The sequence below is a fragment of the Dreissena polymorpha genome, chromosome 4 (genome assembly GCF_020536995.1).
Source record: "Dreissena polymorpha isolate Duluth1 chromosome 4, UMN_Dpol_1.0, whole genome shotgun sequence".
Lineage (NCBI taxonomy): Eukaryota > Metazoa > Mollusca > Bivalvia > Myida > Dreissenidae > Dreissena > Dreissena polymorpha.
The window spans coordinates 41528319-41546548 of NC_068358.1; the positions used below are offsets into that span (position 1 = coordinate 41528319).

Genomic DNA, 18230 nt, shown 5'->3' on the forward strand with positions numbered 1-18230 from the left:
TTTCTGCTGCTGCTGCTACCACTGCTACTACTGCTACTGCTGCTACTGCTGCTACTGATGCTACTGCAGCTACTACTACTACTACTTCTACTGACTGCTTCTACTGCTGCTACTGCTTCTTCTGCTGATACTGCTGCTACTGCTGCTGCTACTGCTGCTGCTACTACTGCTGCTGCTACTGCTGCTGCTACTGCTGCTACTGCTGCTGCTACTGCTGCTACTGCTACTGCTACTATTACTTCTACTACTACTACCATACAAATACTACTACCACTACTACCAGTCCCACTACCACTATTACCAGTCTCACTACCACTACCACTACTACCAGTCTCACTACCACTACCGCTTCTACTATCACTACTACTACTACTACTACTACTACTACTACTACTGCTATCTAGTTATACTAATACTACTACAACAACTACTACTTCCGCTACTGCTGGTGGTGCTGGTACTGCTACTACACTGCTACTGCTACTATTACTACTCCTGATTCTGCTACTACTACAACTAATACTACCACTTCCACCAGTCCCAATACCACTACCACTACTACCTGTCTCACTACCACTACCGCTACTACTACTACTACTACTACTACTACTACTACTACTACTACTACTACTACTACTACTACTACTTCTACTACTACTACTACTACTACTACTACTACTACTACTTCTACTACTACTTCTACTACTACAACTACTACTACAACTACTACTACTTCTTCTACTACTATTACTACTACTTCTACTACTGCTACTAATGCTGCTACTGCTGCTGCTGCTGCTGCTGCAACTGCTGCTGCTGCTGCTGTTGTAACTGCTGCTGCTACTGCTGCTGCTGCTACTGCTGCTGCTGCTACTGCTGCTGCTGCTACTGCTGCTGCTGCTACTCCTGCTGCCGCTACTGCTACTGCTGCTGCTGCTATTGCTTCTACTGCAGCTACTATAAATATTACAACAACTCCAACTACTGCTACTGTTGGTGGTGCTGCAACTGCTACTACACTGCTATTGCTACTATTACTACTCCTGATTGTGCTTCTACTAGAACTACTAATTCCACTACCACCAGTCCCACTACCACTACCACTACTACCAGTTTCACTACCACTACCGCTACTACTACTACTTCTACTTCTACTGCTACTACTACTTCTACTACTACTACTACTACTACTACTACTACTACTACTACTACTACTACTACTACTACTACTACTACTACTACTACTACTGCTTCTTCTGCTGCTACAGCTACTCCTGCTACTGCTGCTACTGCTGCTGCTGCTACTGCTGCTAATGCTAATGCTGCTACTGCTGCAGCTGCTGCTACTCCTGCTGCTGATACTGATGCTGCTGCTAATGCTGCTACTTCTTCTACTGCAACTACAACTACTACTACAAAAACTACTAATACTGCTACTGCTGCTGCTGCCGCTACTGCTGCTGCTGCTACTGATGCTGCTGCTTCTGCTTCTACTGCAGCTACTACTACTACTACAACAACTAAAATACTGCTACTGCTGCTGCTGCCGCAACTACTGCTACTGCTGCTGCTGCTGCTGCTTGTACTGCAGCTACTACTACTACTACAACAACCACTACTACTGCTGCTGCTGCTGCTACTACTACTACTACTACTACTACTACTACTACTACTACTAATAATAATAATAATACTGCTACTGCTGCTGCTGCTACTGCTGCTACTGCCGCTACTGCTGCTGCTGCTGCTGCTACTGCTTCTACTGGAGCTAATACTACTACTACAACAAATACTACTATTGCTACTGCTGGTGGTGCTGGAACTGCTACTACACTGCTACTGCTACTATTACTACTCCTGATTATGTTACTACTACAACTACTACTACCACTACCATCAGTCTCACTGCAACTAACACTACTACCAGTCTCACTACCACTACCGCTACTACTACTACTACTACCACTACTGCTACTACTACTACTACTACTACTACTACTACTACTACTACTACTACTACTACTACTACTACTACTACTACTACTACCACTACTTCTACTAGAACTACTACTACTACAACTACTACTACTACTACTACTACTACTACTACTACTACTACTACTACTACTACTACTACTGCAACTACTACTACTGCTACTACTACAACTACTACTGCAGCTACTTCTGCTACTACTGCTACTGCTGCTACTCCTTCTACTGCTGCTACTGCTGTTAATCCTGCTACTGTTGCTACTGCTTCTACTGTTTCTACTGCTGCTACTGCTGTTGCTGCTACTGCTGCAGCTGCTACTGCTGCTGCTGCTACTGATGCTGCTGCTACTGCTTCTACTGCAGCTACTACTACTACTACAACAACTACTAATACTGTTACTACTGCTACTGCTGCTACTGCTGCTACTGCTGCTACTGCTACTACTGCTACAGCTGCTGCTACTGCTGCTACTGTTGCTGCTGCTACTGTTGCTGCTACTGTTGCTGCTGCTGCTGCTGTTATTGCTGCTACTAGATGCCGCTTTTTTTACTTAAGCTTAAAAAGTTTCTATAACACCTTGCTTGCAGATGAAAAAATTACTCCCACACCGGTCGACATACGACACTTGCGTGCGTCGAGAGAATGTCGTGTGTCGACCTAATGATTTTTAGGTCGACAGGCTACATTCTCGCGATATATCATATTGAATGTCGCGCGTCGTATCGTGCGTCGAGAGAATGTCGAATGTCGCGCTCGAAGGTCGACACACGACATTCTCGCGACATTCAAGCGACATTCTCTCGACGCTCAATACGACTCGCGACAATTCAGTCGACAGTCAAGATTTTCTGCGATTTTTTTTCTCTAAAACCCAGCGGGATATGCGACACTCAAATAGTGATTGTCGCATGATTGTCGCGCGTCGTATTGAGCGTCGAGAGAATGTCGCTTGAATGTCGTGTGTCGACCTCGAAGGTCGACACGCGACACTTAACTTGGCCCTATCCAGATTCCGTACTTTTAAGTTACACTTTCATAGAAATGCCTTATGCAGGATTGGAAATGCCTTGCGATAACCAAATAACTTTCGCATTAAAAGGTATACCGCTTTAGTATCGTGCTCCATAATTGAACGTCGGCTGTTGTGCCGAGTGTTAAACATCGTGTTCAATATAATTATTTAAATTGAGAGTTGGACGTTACATGACTTTGCTTAAAATATTTGTTGTATTTCGACCTCCAAAGTCAACAGAAGAAAGCCAATGTGGCATTACCGGATTCCGTAGATTAACAGAACAGAACAGACCAGAACAGAAATTGTATTACGACTTGTACAGAGTACATCGTCAGTCTAAACCATGTAATGATAAACATATAAAAAAAGATCACGTGAAAAGCAAATGATTATACAGAAATAAGAAATGTACATTCTATCTAATAAAAAGATGGCAGTGGTGGATAAATACAAACAAGAAATATCTTTAAAAAAGATATACGGCGTTGATTGTGGTCGATGTTTATGAACGATCAAAAGTTATCTCTATGAGATAAAAAGTAGCGGATGCCTTTTTTCTGCGCAGTTGTTAGCTACATCATAAGCAAATCAATTACGGGGTGTTGCGCCAGATTTCGTGGCTTATTTTGCTTTATGTGATATTATTACTCAGATATCTATATTTACAGAATAGAAAAACACAAGAAACATGAAAATAAACGAGTGCATATAGGTCAGCCGGCAATACTCGAATCTTATTTAATTGCATAATTATAGTATAGCGAATTATTGTGGTCATGCTTAATAAACTGGTCTAAATGGATAAATATTTCTAATTAATTTTATCAAAATTGGTCCTTATCATGCAAATTTTGAAACCATATTAAAAATCGATGATTGACATACCACAATAATATCGCCGAATATCTTTATTTAGTATCTTTCTGATCAAAACAGACTTCAAGTGCACAAAGTTTACGAGACGGCGTTTATATAAAGATTTCTGCAACTGACCGCAAACTGACCTTGATACCTTGCGGATTGGAATGCAATGCATTACAGTCACTACGTTATTGTCAGTAAGACACAATGATCGCAACCCCTTTTGCGAACTCCGGTGATGAACTGTATATAAACTCTGACTTTCACAAAATGACCGCGTATTGACCCGAAATCTCGCGGGTTGAAATGCAATGCAAGTAAGTACTTAATATGACAACATAGCCTTTAGTTAAACGCTTTTGCGCTGGTAATTCTCTGAAAATAAAAGGTGAACGCACAAACTGTATTTATGTCGAAAATTGATTGTAAAACTGTTCTATCTATTGGGCCTTTTCATTAGAGATAAAATTGTTTCATGCAGTAAAACAGTGTTACAAAGACGCGGATATTTTTCCAATGTTCTGGTGTTATACTCAAATCAGCCAATGGAATAAATGAAGTGCATTCATTCGTAGCTAGCCGCGGGAAATTTTATTTGAGTATTATTGGACACTTACAAAGGTCAAGTCAGGGTGAAAAGCTGGCTTATTCAGCTTACGCCGAAAAAGGAAGACAGGAAAAAACGAGGTTTTACTAAGTATGTATGCAGCAGAGTGGCAGTCAGCTGTTAAGCTGTTAGCATTTATGGGAAAGAAACTTACATCAAAAATAATTATCTTATGATATGTGTTTATTTATGATTAAATTATAATGAAAAGAATAAACAGAAATGGCTCACGAACTTTAAATGAAGCAAAAATGCATAATCAAAGGTAAACGGGGGCAATTGGTTATCTTACAGTTTGTATTGGTCTTTTAGCTGATCGTGTTAGCATATATTATGCAAAAACTATATCATTTAGCTGTATACATGAGATATATTACATATTATAAATACAATTACTCAGTTTGGTATCCAGTAGGAATAAAAGTAAATTGACACTTAACAATTGTCACTCCTCCCTGTGTACATTCAATAACACAAACAATTACATGTGTAAAATAAATACATAAACAAATACAAAATCAAACCCGATGAACATATAAATTCGGCTGGTGGTATTCGCATAATGTATACTATATTATATAAATGCAATTGCACACAACAATTGAATAAACACGCACAACATCAAACCCATGGAACAAAACAATGCAGCTGGTCGAATTCGTATTTTGAACAACATTCAATTTAGACTTCCTTATTAACACAGCTTCCTTCACAAAAAATGATAACTTAATAACTTCTTCTTAGAACATGTGTTCATTAGGCTTAGAAATTTATATGCTGATGGTCGCTTGAAATAATAACTTTTTATGTATATTTTTCTGATATCGTTATAACAACGGAAGATTAACATAAAATGTTATTCGTCTTCCTTGTAACGTGATCTTCGCTAGCTATGCAATTAGTAAACTTATCTGTTTGAATACTTAATGGATGACTTGACATTCTTAATGCACAGATGTAAAATCTGAAACTTTAAGGTGAGACATCTAAATATTTTGCATATTCAATCGATATTTTAATTCTTTGTACATAATATAACTTGAATTTCAAGTGTGTGCAACCAATCTGGTTTAAAACAATTTTTGACTCTTCATTTATATTCACTTTGAAATGTGTTTTTGTTAACATACTGATGATTTTTAAATACGCATGTAAATCCATAATTATAAAAGAGATTTTTTTTTGCATTTGTTACCCCATTTCTCTTTCCATTAATACAGTCTTTAATAGCCTCGTTATAAACAACACTTAATAATTATAATACTGCTAATGTCTTTAATTTTAAACCAATATTTTGTTATTCTGATGTATCTATGGATATACAGTGGCTATCTGTCCTGTTCACCATAAACTGCAGATGAACACGTATTATTTCATACTCTAAATAATCTTTTACAAAATTTAAGATGAATTCTTTTTAGTTCTTTTGATTTCGTATACCCCAAAACTTCGAAATAATATTTAAGTATTGGTGTCACAAATGCATCGAATAGTTGACAAAACTATTTTGGGCCAGAGGTCAAATTCGCTTAATTTGCAGAAAAGAACATTTAAAGCTTTTAAAGCGGGTATATACGATTTTGTCAAATATTTATGAATTTGTATTAACTGTGTAAAAAACTTATTATATATATATATCAATATAAATTAAAATAAAAGTTAAGAAGAACATGTGTCGAAAAATGCGAAATAAGCCGGATATTTTATTCTGAAATTGAAAACGGCTGTATAGCCGAATTCGCCAGCATGTATACCATACATGTACGATGTGCATCTAAACTTAGTTTAACGGTTTATTTGAATTCCTGCAACGATATCTATTCATACGACACACGAACACTATCTCCAATCCTAATACAAAGACGAATGCTTCGGTTATTGTAGGAAAATATGTACGTCACTATCGGCTCGGGGCGCTATTTTGTCTTTGCTGCATTTTATGAAATTCGGCTTTAATGTATAATTTTTCTTGCCTATTTTGTGTTATTGTAACATATTTTATCAATATATTACAATTAAACACATATAAAAAATCGTATATACCCGCTTTAAGGCCTTTCTATTGAGATATTCAATGTTTTTACAAACGTTCCTATCGTAATTAAAACAGTACTAAGATAATTAAAATCATCAACAACTTCGATTGGTTGGCTAGTATATGTCCATTTTTCGAGCCGAGGTTGCTGGGATCTGACAAATAATTTTTATGAATTCACTTTAAATAACATTTCAATATAGTTTAAATGATTTATTTTTTAAACGCCAACTTATGACAACTGAACTGAATTACACGTTTTGAGAAACGTACGATATGGAATATTTAGCAACAATATGACAGACGCATGCATACACAAACAGTATTTAAACGACACAAAACAGTAGTTAAAAAATATAAAAAGAAGCAAATGTCCTAAAATCTTACAAGATGTTCAGTTACAGTTCATATAGATAAACCTTACCGGCTTTTTCCATCATGCCAATATTTGCTTCGAATACCAAGTAAACGATGTTGTCACAGTGTTGCAAATTAAATGCTTGCTTAAGTTTCAAAACTGCCACTCGAAATGAGGAAGCGAATTTCTTATGATATTTGAAACCGCATGCTTGGCTCGTTTACAGGTATCAGATGGTCCACGATCATTGTCTAACAATACAAGGTAAACATAATTTGAGTAAACTGGTGCTCGTATTGAGATCATATAACATTCTTTATGTACATGTACTTCCTTGTTCTCCACGAGAACATAAGTACTGTAGTGATGACACAGAATTGCCTATATCGCGGCCTCGTACCTGTCACTATATTATTTTACAAACAATGCGTACATTAGTATAATAATTTTATAGATGAGATGTTTCTATTGGTTCATAAAAAGTTGATTTAAAGGTTTGATAAGTTTTATCGACGAAGTTCAAATCAATTATATAGGACATTATATTTCAAAAACCGCTTGACATGCAATGAAAGGTCAAATCTTATCTGCCCATTTCATAAAAAAAAGTATTTTATGCAACTTCTTTGGTTCAGGCGAAACATGCGCCGGAATATTACATTCTTCAGCAGATTTTAATGGGAAAGCCAAAGAGGATCACAGTTAGAATGCTTCGCCTATGCAATGATACAGTTTTCTGTTAACATCGTGTTTTGGTGCATGTTTGCCCAAGGCGACGAATTGCAGACACAAATAAAGGCATTCATCGGCTAATGCATAAAGCATTTCGAAACTTCCCATAAGACAACAGAAATTAAGCCGAGCGTTTCGTCGTGTACTCAGGTATCATCAGCCACTACTGACATGTTAATAGTGACATCTGAGACAACGCGGGGCGCCTCAATTGAAAAGTAGGATACGATAAATAGTGACATCTGAGACAACGCGGGGCGCCTCAATTGAAAAGTAGCATAAGATGAATAGTGATATCTGAGACAACGCAGGGCGCCTCAATTGAAAAGTAGCATAAGATGAATAGTGACATATGAGGCAACGCAGGGTGCCTCAATTGAAAAGTAGCATACGATGAATAGTGACTGAGACAACGCAGGACGCCTTAATTTAGAAGTAGCATAAGATGAAAAGTGACATCTGAGACAACGCAGGCGCCTGTATTGAAAGGTAGCATACAATAAATAGTGACATCTGTGACAACGCAGGGCGCCTAAATTGAGAAGAAGCATAAGATGAATAGTGACATCTGAGACAACGCAGGGCGAGAAGATGCATACGATGAAAATGACATCTGAGACAACGCAGGACGCCTCAATGTAGAAGTAGCATAAGATTAATAGTGACATCTGAGACAACGCAGGACGCCTCAATGTAGAAGTAGCATTCGATAAATAGTGACATTTGGGACAACGCAGGGCGCCTCAATTGAGAAGACACAAAAGATAAATAGTGACATCTGATACAACGCAATTGAGAAGAAGCATAAGATGAATGCTAAATCTTAGACAACGCAGGACGTCTCAATTGAGAAGTAGCATACGATGAATGGTGACATCTTAGACAACGCAGGACGTCTCAATTGAGAAGTAGTATACGATGAATAGTGACATCTGAGACAACGCAGGACACCTCAATTGAAAAGTAGCATAAAATGAATAGAAACATCTGAGACAACGCGGGGCGCCTTAATTGAGAAGAAGCATAAGTTGAATAGTGACATCTGAGAAAACGCAGCGCGCCTCAATTGAGAACAAGCATACGATGACTAGTGACATCTGAGACAACGCAGGACACCTCAATAGAAAATAGCATAAGATGAATAGTGACATCTGAGACAACGCGGGGCGCCTCAATTGAGAACAAGCATGCGATGAATAGTGACATCTGTAACAACGCAGGGCGCCGCAACTGAGAAGTAGCATACGAAGAATAGTGAAATCTAAGACAACCCAGGGCGCCTCAATTGAAAAGTAGTATACGATAAATAGTCACATCTGAGACAACGCAGGGCGCCTCAATTGAGAGAAGCATAAGATGAATAGTGACATCTGAGACAACGCTGGGCGCCTCAATTTAAAATGAGCATGCGATGAATAGTGACATCTGTGGCAACGCAGGGCGCCTCAATGTAGAAGTAGCATAAGATGAATAGTGACATCTGTGACAACGCAGGGCGCCTCAATTGAAAAGTAGCATACGATAAATAGTGACATCTTAGACAGCACAGGGAGCCTCAATGAAGAAGTAGCATAAGATAAATAGTGACATCTGTGACAACGCAGGGCGCCTCAATTGAAAAGTAGCATACGATAAATAGTGACATCTGTGACAACGCAGGGCGCCTTAATTGAAAAGTAGCATACGATCAATAGTGACATCTTAGACAGCACAGGGAGCCTCAATGTAGAAGTAGCATAAGATAAATAGTGACATCTTAACAACGCAGGACGCCTAAATTGAAAAGTAGGATACGATAAATAGTGACATCTGTGACAACGCAGGGCGCCTTAATTGAAAAGTAGCATACGATTAATAGTGACATCTTAGACAGCACAGGGAGCCTCAATGTAGACGTAGCATAAGATAAATAGTGACATCTGTGACAACGCAGGGCGCCTCAATTGAAAAGTAGCATACGATAAATAGTGACATCTGTGACAACGCAGGGCGCCTCAATTGAAAAGTAGGATACGATAAATAGTGACATCTGTGACAACGCAGGGCGCCTCAATTGAAAAGTAGGATACGATAAATAGTGACATCTGTGACAACGCAGGACGCCTTCATTGAAAAGTAGCATACGATAAATAGTGACATCTGTGACAACGCAGGGCGCCTTAATTGAATAGTAGCATAAGATGAATAGTGACATCTTAGACAGCACAGGGAGCCTCAATGTAGAAGTAGCATAAGATAAATAGTGACATCTTAGACAGAACAGGGAGCCTCAATGTAGAAGTAGCATAAGATAAATAGTGACATCTGTGACAGCACAGGGAGCCTCAATGTAGAAGTAGCATAAGATGAATAGTGACGTCTTTGACAACGCAGGGCGCCTCAATTGAAAAGTAGCATACGATAAATAGTGACATCTTAGACAGCACAGGGAGCCTCAATGTAGAAGTAGCATAAGATAAATAGTGACATCTGTGACAACGCAGGGCGCCTCAATTGAAAAGTAGCATACGATAAATAGTGACATCTTAGACAGCACAGGGAGCCTCAATGTAGAAGTAGCATAAGATAAATAGTGACATCTGTGACAACGCAGGGCGCCTCAATTGAAAAGTAGCATACGCTAAATAGTGACATCTTAAACAGCACAGGGAGCCTCAATGTAGAAGTAGCATAAGATAAATAGTGACCTCTTAACAACGCAGGACGCCTAAATTGAAAAGTAGGATACGATAAATAGTGAAATCTGTGACAACGCATGGCGCCTTAATTGAAAAGTAGCATCAGATGAATAGTGACATCTAAGACAGCACAGGGAGCCTCAATGTAGAAGTAGCATAAGATAAATAGTGACATCTGTGACAACGCAGGGCGCCTCAATTGAAAAGTAGCATACGATAAATAGTGACATCTGTGACAACGCAGGGCGCCTTAATTGAAAAGTAGCATAAGATGAATAGTGACATCTTAGACAGCACAGGGAGCCTCAATGTAGAAGTAGCATAAGATAAATAGTGACATCTGTGACAACGCATGGCGCCTCAATTGAAAAGTAGCATACGATAAATAGTGACATCTGTGACAACGCAGGGCGCCTTAATTGAAAAGTAGCATACGATAAATGGTGACATCTTAGACAGCACAGGGAGCCTCAATGTAGAAGTAGCATAAGATGAATAGTGACATCTGAGACAACGCAGGGCGCCTCAATTGAAAAGTAGCATACGATAAATAATGACATCTGTGACAACGCAGGGCGCCCTAATTTAAAAGTAGCATACGCTAAATAGTGACATCTGTGACAACGCAGGGCGCCTTAATTGAAAAGAAGCATACGCTAAATAGTGACATCTGTGACAACGCAGGACGCCTTAATTGAAAAGTTGCATACGCTAAATAGTGACATCTGTGACAACGCAGGGCGCCTCAATTGAAAAGTAGCATAAGATGTATCCCCTCAGCTTTTTGTACAAGATGGCGGCGTTTGAATTTCTGATTTTGACGTTTAACGTCGGATATCTTACCGTTTTAAATGTAAATATTATCAGCGAGTTAAAAACTCTTTAGGTCTATTTTATAATTACAGCAATAATTACAAGGAATTCAGGATTAATTTGAGTATTTTAATGATTTATTGAAAAAAATCCTTTGTTATTATTTTCCTATTAACAGATGATTGCAAGTTTGACTAACGGTAATTTAAAAAGAATTATATTTTGATATTTTATAAAATAAGAGCTGTGATATTGACTTTTTTGCATTGAAGAACTCAACAACTTAAATCTGTTTACTTGTTTTTTTTTCAGAGGCTATAACCAGGCTATTATCAGTGTTTAGCAGCGTGGAACTAAAATGATTTCTCGTGAATCTCATTTGCCATCATCCCAACAGTGGTATGAATAAACACAAAAGACAAGGGATATACTTTTGTCACAACAAATTCCAACCCAGAAATTATTAAGAAAATGGCTTTGTATCTAACGAGACACAAGCAACATATCCCTAATTTATGTACACGTCATAAAAGTGTTTGTAAAATAAATCAATTTAGTTTGATTTATGTCAATTTTTACTATATCGTAAATTTTATTACGTACCATGTACGTTATTACCGTAAGTTGGCATACAAGTAATTTTGTAATATGATAATGGTTTCCTTTTTGTTTTAAACATATTTATTCGCGAATGTGTTTTACAACATTAGTTGCAAGCATCTAAAGGCTAGGCTAGTAGAGTTCCTTTCCTCAGTTGGTTTCCTTTTTGAAAGGTATTGTTTAATATTGTAGTGGTTTTTAATTTGCATCTGCCTGCCTGCCTGCCTGCCTGCCTGCCTGCCTGCCTGCCTGTCTGTCTGTCTGTCTGTCTGTCTGTCTGTCTGTCTGTCTGTCTGTCTGTCTGTCTGTCTGTCTGTCTGTCTGTCTGTCTAATCCATCCATCCATCCATCAATCCATCCATCCATCCATCCATTCATCCATCCATCCATCCATCCATCCATCCATCCATCCATCCATCCATCCATCCATCCATCCATCCATCCATCCATCCATCCATCCATCCATCCATCCATCCATCCATCCATCCATCCATCCATCCATCCATCCATCCATCCATCCATCCATCCATCCATCCCTTCAAGATCAGGATGTAAAACTGTAGTGGCAGGGAGGTTGTTCCACATCACAGCACTTGGGAAAAATGAAAACTTATAGTAATTTGCAGTGGTATGGATCTGTCTGTAGGAGAGGGGGTGCATGTTATTAGTGAATCTGGTGGGTCGCTCGATATATGATAGTAGGGGCACAACCACTAAACCTTGAACAATTCGTCTGTCTTGTAGGGTCTGCCAACCAAATTCCTGTTGCATGGAGGTGACACTGTCGTATGGGGAATAGTTATGCTTGACCCAGTGGACTGCTCGACGCTGTACATTTTTTTTTGTATATTGTGTAATGTGTGAGGACTCCATACGGAAGAAGCATATTCAACCTGTTGTCTAACTATGGTCTTGTATGCGAGCTGGCGAAGTTAGAATTTCTTGTCTGTTTGTTCCTGCGGAGAAAACCAAGAGATTTATTAGCGTTATTTGTAATTCTATTTTATATGGGTGTTCCAGGAAAGGTCTTTTGAAACGTCCACACCTAAGCATTTTGCATGGTCAACAGTTTCTAATATTTGTCCATGAAGTCTGTAATTAAAAGAGAATTTTGATTTATTTCTGGTTATGTTTAAAACTTGGCATTTACTTGGGTTGAACTCCATGTCCCCAAAATGTTTCAATTTCATTAGTTTATCTAGATCTTCTTGTAGAGTATGGTAGTCATGCATATTTTTGATTGTAAGGTATCAACAGTGTCCTCTGCAAATAAGCGAACTTGAGAAGTAATAGACTGAGGTTAAGTCATTTATATAGAGAAGAAAAAGTAACGGACAAAGCACAGACCCTTGTGGTACCCCAGATGTCACTGGTACCTCGGATGATAATTCTCCATCTAGTGCAACACGTTGAGTACGACCTATAAGTAATTATTTCATCCATGAGAGAGTATCTTTATCAACACCATGTTCCTGTAATTTGAAAAGCAGTTTAAGATGTGTACGTCACATCATACAAACATTACGAAAAATCGCCAATAAACAACGTTTCATACTATAATGTTTTATACTATTCAATGTTTTGTACCTATTTATGAGAGCCAATGTTTGTGTGTGAAACTAGTTGTGATTTCGTCTTGTCACATGAATACATAGTTTGTAAATGTTGTTTTTATGGACGAATCATGTCACAAGGGAGTCCCACCCTCGACAAAACCGTGGGCCATGACACGGAAATTTGACCTATTATGCGGAGCTTGCAGTGTGTACCAGTATGTACGGCATTATTTATCTTACCTGATTGTAATTGTCTAGTTTCAAATGCATTCACTTGAGTGTATGCATGTACAAGCATGTAGAACAAAAGATATGCGTACTACATTCAAATTTGTATGAATGCAAGGTTTTAAAATGAATCCAGTAGCTTAGTTTTAATAAATCAATGTTGACCTGGCACTGGCGCTCATTGGATCATTGTCAACCTGAAATGGCTTTAAGTCACCCGGGGGTGACTAGATGTCAATTCATGTCACCCTGGGGTGACTTCAAGCCGATTCTAGTCACCCGGTCAGATTGAAGTCACCCCATGGTGACATGAATCGGCTTGAAGTCACCCTAGGGTGACAAGAATCGGCTTCTAGTCACCCCCGGGTGCCTTCAAGCCATTTCAGGTCGACAATAACCCAATGAGTGGCACTGGCCTGTACGCATGAATATAACGAAGTTCCGTTAGGCATTAATTAAGTTCCGTACTGGAATTGATTTTAATCGATTGAAGCAATTAGTTTAATATAATTGTATTATTAAACTTAAAGGGACCTTTTTATAGTTTGGTAAATTGACAAAATAAAAAAAAATGTTTTAGGTTAGCACGTTTTCTTTGTAGTTATGATATTTGCGAGGAAACAGTAATACTGAACATTTACCGTGCTCTAAAATATCCATTATATGCATCTTTTGACGATTTAAAAACCTGAAAATTATAAAGCCTTACAAACGCGAAATGATTAAATAATTTGGACAGTTCTGTTGTTCTCGTTATACTTTGTGATATTACGCGGATGGCTTATATAAATTATAAAATACGGCTCTTATAAGCACGGATGGCCGAGTGGTTTAAGCGCTAAACTTTTACTTTTAGGTCAGTGGTTCTAACCCAGTTGCAGATTACTTTTTTTCTTTCTTTAATTTGATTTTTGTTTTTTTACTGGTGCTATTTAGTTCCAATGTTAACAATTATCAATCTTAGGCATTTAAATTACAAACTTCAATACATGTCAAAATCTGTGAGAATGTCCCTTTAATCCATTGGAGTAATGAAGGTGTCCTTATAACTCAGTGTGACATAGTTTTGGTACTTTTATAAGAAATCCACACGTCGGATGCATTGAAATTATGAAGCTCTTTTGTTGCAGTAACACAAACCACCATAATCACGTACACATCATACTAGAAATAATGTGCCCGTACGTAGTGTAGAATTATTCTTGAAATTTTGTTATTATCTGATTTGAAATGTATTAATGTCATCACAATATGCCCGAAGAACAAGCAATCATCACATCATACGTGTATTCGTGTTGCAAGATGTTTTAATGAATGTAGTTGGTGAGCTTTACGAAATTGAAGATCTACATTGAGTCCCTATTGAAGTATCGAGCAAATCAATCAAGAACGATGGCATTTCCAGGTTCCAACAGGAAGAACACGATTCGCAGTCTTTGTTGTTGTTGTTTTTTAAGTTGATCTCTTGTTGAATATAGGCAGATATATAATAATCGCTGTATTGAAAATTATTTGTATTGCTACATGTATGCTTACCAATTCATGTCTTTCATTAAAGCGCGTATCTTAAGATACATTTTTGAAAGTAGACAAGCGATAAAATGAATAATTTTCGTTCGAAATAAAATAATTTACAAATAGAATGTTTTTCCATAAAATCGGTTCTTTACTTCAAAATTCAGTTTAACTTATACCGTTACACAATCAGGAAAGAAATAGGTATTTATCCTTTGAGAGGACAAAGTGTCACTGTTTAGACATTCACAATGTCTATTGAATAAATATCAGTATTTCTAGCAGTATACAATAAGCTGTGTTAAACATGTTATAATGTAAATGTCTTCTATTCCTGGAACATATCTTTGGTCGTTTCGATATCAATCGTAAAAGAAGTGGCTTTACATTTAAATTTTTTGGAACCCATCAATATGTGCAAATTATTAATTTAAACCTATTTATTAATGCTTTATTGCACCAAAATGCCTTTATATGTTCCTTAAGATTGTGGGAACGCTCCCAAAAAAGGAGATTATACCTTTGGCCTTAGTATTAATCGAAGGACACTACCGGTATATCCACTATGGCAGTTCAAGTTAGCCATTGATAAAGTTCGTGTTGTGTCAATATATATATATATGTATATATATATATATACATATATATATAGTTGTCCACTGATCTTACAATATACATGTAGGCAAATCATGTTTTAAGTATACGAGCTGTAACAATATTAGCGTGTTTAGTCTTCGCTCATTTACTTATAAAAATAACAAGAAATATCTTTAAAAAAGATATACGGCGTTGATTGTGGTCGATGTTTATGAACGATCAAAAGTTATCTCTATGGGATAAAAAGTAGCGGATGCCTTTTTTCTGCGCAGTTCTTAGCTACATCACAAGCAAATCAATTACGGGGTGTTGCGCCAGATTTCGTGGCTTATTTTGCTTTATGTGATATTTTTACTCAGATGTCTATATTTACAGAATAGAAAAACACAAGAAACATGAAAATAAACGAGTGCATATAGGTCAGTCGGCAATACTCGAATCTTATTTAATTGCATAATTATAGTATAGTGTATTATTGTGCTCATGCTTAATAAACTGGTCAAAATGGATAAATATTTCTAATTAATTTTATCAAAATTGGTCCTTATCATGCAAATGTTGAAAACATATTAAAAATCGATGATTGGCATACCACAATAATATTGCCGAATATCTTTATTTAATATCTTTCTGATCAAAACAGACTTCAAGTGCACAAAGTTTACGAGACGGCGTTTATATAAAGATTTCTGCAACTGACCGCAAACTGACCTTGATACCTTGCGGATTGGAATGCAATGCATTAAAGTTAGGTAACAATTCTGCTGCTGAAACGACGGCTTGTTTACGCCAACTGTACTCGACCAAGGAAACAGCTGTGCCTAAAATATTGATAAAGCGACTAAACGAACTATTTACTCCATCAGACAAAAATAGCATAGATTCCAATTTTGTCCTTCAATGAAAAGGTCGCAACCCCTTCTGCGAACTCCGGTGATGAACTGTATATAAACTCTGACTTTCGCGGGTTGAAATGCAATGCAAGTAAGTACTAAATATGAGAATATAGCATTTAGTATAAACGCTTTTGCGCTGGTAATTCTCTGAAAATAAAAGGTGAACGCACAAACTGTATTTATGTCGAAAATTGATTGTAAAACTGTTCTATCTATTGAGCCTTTTCATTAGAGATAAAATTGTTTCATGCAGTAAAACAGTGTTACAAAGACGCGGATATGTTTCCAATGTTCTGGTGTTAAACTCAAATCAGCCAATGGAATAAATGAAGTGTATTCATTCGTACCTAGCCGCGGGAAATTTTATTTGCATATTATTGGATACTTACAAAGGTCAAGTCAGGGTGAAAAGCTGGCTTAATACAGCTTACGCCGAAAAAAAAAGTCTATAAAAGAAGGCATCTTACATTTACTGCTTAATATCTGCTGCAGGACCATGCTGATGTCTCAGATGACAAACACGTCACATCAAAGAAACATCTCGTTCATTGACGTGACTTCAAACAAGTGTGAATAAAGGAAGAGTACGAACCTCCAAATTCATTCATGAAGGTATTTAATACATTGGAGCTGTTGTATAATTTGCCAATTCCACAGTTATCTAATTTTATATTCAGAATACACAAAGTAACTGATGGCAAACAATTGTTTTTTATAGCATTACTTTGGCTGAAAATGTGTTCTTTGACTCTGGTTGTTTGTTTACGTTCAGCATCAAATACTTCTCAGGTGTAATAAGGTTATAGAGAATGATGGGATACTGGGTTCATATTACGTGTTCCTGTCTACAAGATTAATCACGGATTGTTCCGACAGAGGCCGAGTAGTTACAATTGTATTTCATGCTTAACCGATTACTATCAATTGTTTTGTATCCTATTACCACGCCCATAAAGCGGTCCGACGTAGGCGAACGCAACCTCCGCGAAGAGATTTGACTGGAACCAGCATAGCTGGATCAAATCCCTGCCTTCATAACCAATCACGTGATGATGGCGTAGCCACGTATACGTGGTGCAATAATTTTACCGTCGTTATTTTTACTCTTTTAAATTGAGGTATTTGTGTTAGGTAATAATGAACCTCAACTAATACACTATATTCAAAATATAAAAGAAAATGATACTACTTTCGAAATACAATACTTAAACCAGAAAATAAAATCATACCAAATGTGTCGTAGTTTTCTTTCTTTAAAACGGAACGCTTAATGATTCAAATTTGTGAATATAAACATTCGGAGCGTTCAAATTGATCTGGGTATTGAAATATGGTAGTTACGTAAACGACGACACAATAAACATATGGCACGCGCCAAGGACGGCTCAAATGTAAACTAAAACATATGGCTCCGTTTATGTCAAAATATTTTTAACAAGCTTCTAGAATTGTGCATTACCTTTTACAATATCTTCCGTGTAGTTACATAATGTTAATTAAAATAAACAAATGAACGGGCATGGTCAGGTTGCCAATAAAAAGACCTTTAAAACAAATAATTATCGAACATGAATAAAACATTTGATCACATTTCAGCTTAAACTTAAAAAAGAAAGTAAATTTTTCGACGTGATTGTTTTGATAACATATTGTTTACAGTTTGACATCACGCAAATTTTCAATAAAATTGTCATACGGACACACGTCTTTCTGTATACCCACTCACTAATAAACATATTACATATT

The 18230-nt window shown here is 37.3% G+C and overlaps 1 protein-coding gene across 2 annotated transcripts in view; it reads right to left on the minus strand.

Annotated features, from left to right (window-relative positions):
* Positions 1-7032, minus strand: part of LOC127879492 (synapse differentiation-inducing gene protein 1-like) — a 15214-nt gene extending 8182 nt beyond the window's left edge. For both annotated transcript variants that reach the window (XM_052426346.1, XM_052426345.1), the window contains exon 1: positions 6936-7032. In XM_052426346.1, coding sequence (XP_052282306.1) covers positions 6936-6951 — 16 coding nt within the window. In that variant the 5' untranslated portion in view covers positions 6952-7032. The remainder of the gene's footprint in view (positions 1-6935) is intronic.
* Between the last annotated feature and the right edge of the window lie 11198 nt (positions 7033-18230).